Genomic DNA, 4,150 nt, shown 5'->3' on the forward strand with positions numbered 1-4,150 from the left:
TCATTTGAAATACTTTGGTGCTTCTACATCTTGTAGTTGATGTTCCTTCCATGCCCATGAACAGCTTAAAAGTGAGGAATTTGTTCTTCCCAAGTGGAAATAATTAATGCAGGGTAGGGAAAAGCTACTTGTTCCTTTTTGTTCCTTCCATTAGAGAGGCTGGACTCGATTCCAGAAGGAATTTGAGGATCACTGCACTACAAATTACTGTTTTTCCAGAGATTCAACCTCATCTCTTCCTCTTCTTTTTTTGGGGTGTTGAACACAACACCCTCCAAAGGGATCAAACTTCCACCCCTCCTCTGCCAGCTTCCCCAGGATCATTCTCTCAGAGGGATTTTGCAGAATGCAGATGGAACAATTCCTGAGCACCTCCTGGACAGACCATCTCTGCTCTTCAAAGCCAGGCTTATTTCTTTCTTCTTCCTGCTCTGCCAGTGGAAAACAACGATGTAATTCCAGTTATTTTGGTGAATCAGTTGTTTACCACAAGGCAAGGGCTAATCCTCTCTTAATCCCCGTGCTCCTTACAGATTTTGTTTAGTTTTTCATCAGTCTGTGTCAAGTCTGTCTGCTTTGGCAAAGAAACAAAAAATTTTGCTGGAGAAAAGTCACAACATCTGGCTGAGCCTGGCTGGTTTGTGCTGTAGCAGAGTTGAAATTGGAAATTGTGATGGCTCGGGCTTTCTCAGAATGTTTTTAGAAGAGTATAAAAAATTCATTTGGGTGATTCAAGGAGGAGACAGGTTAGGGCTCTGCTTGCTGTGGAAAAAACAACCCCAAAACAGCCCCTGTGGGTGTTTTCCATGACTTTGGACTTCCCAGCAAGAGCAGTGACAGATAAATCACCATTTCTTTGGTCACAGGGCTATTGCTGTTGTCAGCTGTGCAGATGCTCTGCCCCCCACGTTCAACAAGACCTCAGCAGCAAATTTTGGTGAAATCCAAATTACTGTAACCCAGCTGTGGCACTGCTTGGCTCCTGCAAGCTCCAAGCCTGAGATGATTTTGATTTGCATCACAACGTGCCTGTTGTTTAATCCTGACAGTCAGGCTGTGTGTCATGAGGTCGGGCTCAGAGCTCAATCAGTTCCAAATCTGGAAAAACACAATCGGTGCACAGAAAAAAACCCGACCACCAGAGCTCTTAGTGGCTTTTCAAAGAGCTACATTCTGTTCTGTGCCAGAAATTGCCCATTCAGAGGCTCATTGAGCTGCATTTCCAGCTCTGAGATATTTCTGAAAGGGGAGAAATGCAAGGCAGCCTTGGGAGCCTCTGTGTTAGAGCAGAGCATGGGAGAGAGGGCTGAAATTCCACTTTTTAGTGATGGAAATACCTGGGGCAGCCACCTGCTCATCACACCCACCTTTAGTATTTCAGGATCCTTTACCTTGTCCCCTTTAAGGGAATATTTTGGGCAATTCCCACTCCAAAATGAGGGGGGAAAGGGAATGATGTGAAGTGTCCTGACAGGTGGTCTTCAAACTGCTGCTTGTCCTGCTCAGGTTAAACCCAGCTATAAAAATTCCTCAAGGTAAGAAATAACACAAATTGATGCATAATGGAGCTCTAGATTTTAACCTGTGTGTAAATTACCCTTCTTTCTCTCTGTCTTTGTTTTTTTTTCCCTCTTCCCCACCTAAATTCAATTTATTTGTTCCTTTTTTGCTGCAGCCATTCACAGTCTAAAGCTGAGCCGTAACCATGTGGACTGGCACAGTGTGGATGAGGTGTATCTGTACAGTGATGCCACAACATCCAAAATTGCAAGGACTGTCACACAAAAGTTGGGGTTTTCCAAAGGTAAATCTTTCCCAGACTTTGTAAAGAATATTGTAAATGCCAGCATTTGAAGTTTAACTCCAAAAGGTTTTAATGTGAGTAGCCCACTTTGGCCATTCCATTTTTTACTTTATATGAGTATTCAGAGTCCTTAGCTTGTGAAAATAATTGTAACTAGATGTGAATATTTTTAAATTTTATTCTGTTTAGATATGAATATTTTTAAATTTTATTTTATTTACATTGCATATTTGATTTATTATATTTTAATTTTATTCCATATTTTGATGGGTTTGGATGCAGCAGTTAGCACTACATAATAAATACATGAAAATATTACAGTGGCAGAGTCCAGAAGCTAAAATTAGAATTAAATTAGAATTCAATGTAAAATTAGGATTATTCCTGTAACAATATAAGGATTACAGTTCCTTTTGCAACCTTAATTTTACTGCTGGGTACTTAGATATTGTGATGCATTCCTTAAATACATGACCGTACCTTCCCTCTCCCCACCTCATCCAGCCTTTTTTTCTGTTCATAAAACAGAAGTATGAACTGACAGGAAAGGGCATTTAGACAGAAATTATTTCCAGCAGAAATTCAGGCTCGTTTAAACTCAACACTCCCAGTCAGGCGGCAAAGCTGAGATGGTTGGAAGAGGGGGGGATCTCTCAAAGAAAAAGCAGATTATTGCCATCCTAGAAAATGGGAATTTGTCCTGTGCAGGACACCAGAACAAGAACCTGCACATCTGGTTTGTTCCTTGAAGAGACAAGGTCAGGTCACAGCTCTGACTTTATTCTGCATCCTCTGCCCTGTAATTAATGCCCTCTTACCCCCCAGGACTCCTGGGTGAACACTTAATTAATGTTTCCTTTAAAAATAGTATTCAGTGCTACAATTCCAGAAGAAATGAAGTCATTTATCCAGAACACCATGGGGATAATGTGTAATAAATAATGAGATCTGTCCCAAACAATTTGTGGAGGAGAAATATCGAAGAGAAATTCACTTGGTAAACAAAACCTGTCTTGGCTAAAAAATGCCCTCAGTGGGTTTGGGGTGTTTTCCTCCTCTTTAAAACCAAAATAAGCTGTTAGTTCCAGTTTTTGAGGCCAGCACTGGTGCCTGGTGTGGTCCCCTGAGTGTCACTAGAGGGGGATGGAGGCACATTGTGCCCATGGGTTTGTCAGCACAGCAGGGAGAAAATGCCCATATTTACCCTGGGGAATTGGGGTTGGCCACCGAGCTGAAGAACAAGGGGGGAATTTCAGGTTGGATCAGCTCAAAACAAAGCAAGTTTGCCCTATCAAAATGGTAAATTTTAAAGGTTTTCAACCAGCTCTTTTAATTGAGGTGGATAAAGTGACAACACTTAATCACTTATGTGGCCAGGTCATTTCCATGATGTGGGAGTAAGGTGGAGACATCAGGAATTTCATTGATTGAGACGCCCAGGAGAAGGATTTTGTGTTGTAGAAGTGGGTGCACAGTTGCACAGCTGTTTCCTGAAGAGTTGTTCTTCAAAACATGCCTGAAATTAATTCCCTGTGCAGTGGAAGTGGCTGTTGATATCACCTGGCTGCTCAAGTCGTTTAGGCCTTTAAAAGTGCCTGTATTTTAAAATACAGGCACTTACTTGGAGGGGGTATTATTTGCCGTCAGGTGCAGAATCCTGGAATTCCTGGGTTTGTGATAAGGCAGAGTGTTAGCTTTAAAACAAATCTCTTCGGCATGTCTTTGTACTGTACACACTCACATATTTTAAAATAGATGCTAATCCTTTAATTTTATGATTCTCTATTATATAATCTGATTTTCAACGCGCTGGCCTGAGACAAGCCAAGCTTCTGTCAGCAGAGGAGAGCACTGCACCTGGCAGAATGTCACTGATGTGGGATTATGTTCTTTCTGCAGCTTCAAGCAGTGGGACAAGGCTACACAGAGGCTATGTAGAAGAAGCCACATTAGAGGACAAGCCACCCCAGACCAGCCACATTGTGTTTGTTGTGCATGGCATTGGGCAGAAAATGGACCAAGGAAGGATCATCAAAAACACAGCCATGTGAGTGCTTTGGAGTGTTTGAAGCAGCCTTAATGTGAGTGACAGCAGAGCCTTTGGTTTGGGCTGAATCTTTCCCTGTTTTCCTTCTCCTCCTCTTCTGCTGAGTCATTAATTATTGTGTTGTGTGTACACTGTTTTTTATATTAATTGGGATGTATGGATTTAGGGAGAGCAGCTGTGAGCCAGAAGAGCAAGGGTTTATTCTGATTTTATCACCAGCACTTGTGACTTTTGGGGAAATGGTGAAGAGGATGTAGCCTCAAGTTGCAGCAGGGGAGGTTCAGCTTGGACATCAGCAG

At 42.1% G+C, this 4,150-nt stretch overlaps 1 protein-coding gene across 1 annotated transcript in view; it reads left to right on the forward strand.

The window, feature by feature from the left end:
* Positions 1 to 4,150, forward strand: part of DDHD1 (DDHD domain containing 1) — a 65,811-nt gene that overhangs the window by 23,454 nt on the left and 38,207 nt on the right. Inside the window, exons 3-4 of the mRNA XM_031066327.1 lie at positions 1,676 to 1,804; positions 3,704 to 3,851. Of these exons, the coding sequence (XP_030922187.1) occupies positions 1,676 to 1,804; positions 3,704 to 3,851 (277 nt within the window). The remainder of the gene's footprint in view (positions 1 to 1,675; positions 1,805 to 3,703; positions 3,852 to 4,150) is intronic.

The sequence above is a fragment of the Geospiza fortis genome, unplaced genomic scaffold, assembly GCF_000277835.1.
Source record: "Geospiza fortis unplaced genomic scaffold, GeoFor_1.0 scaffold23, whole genome shotgun sequence".
NCBI lineage: Eukaryota > Metazoa > Chordata > Aves > Passeriformes > Thraupidae > Geospiza > Geospiza fortis.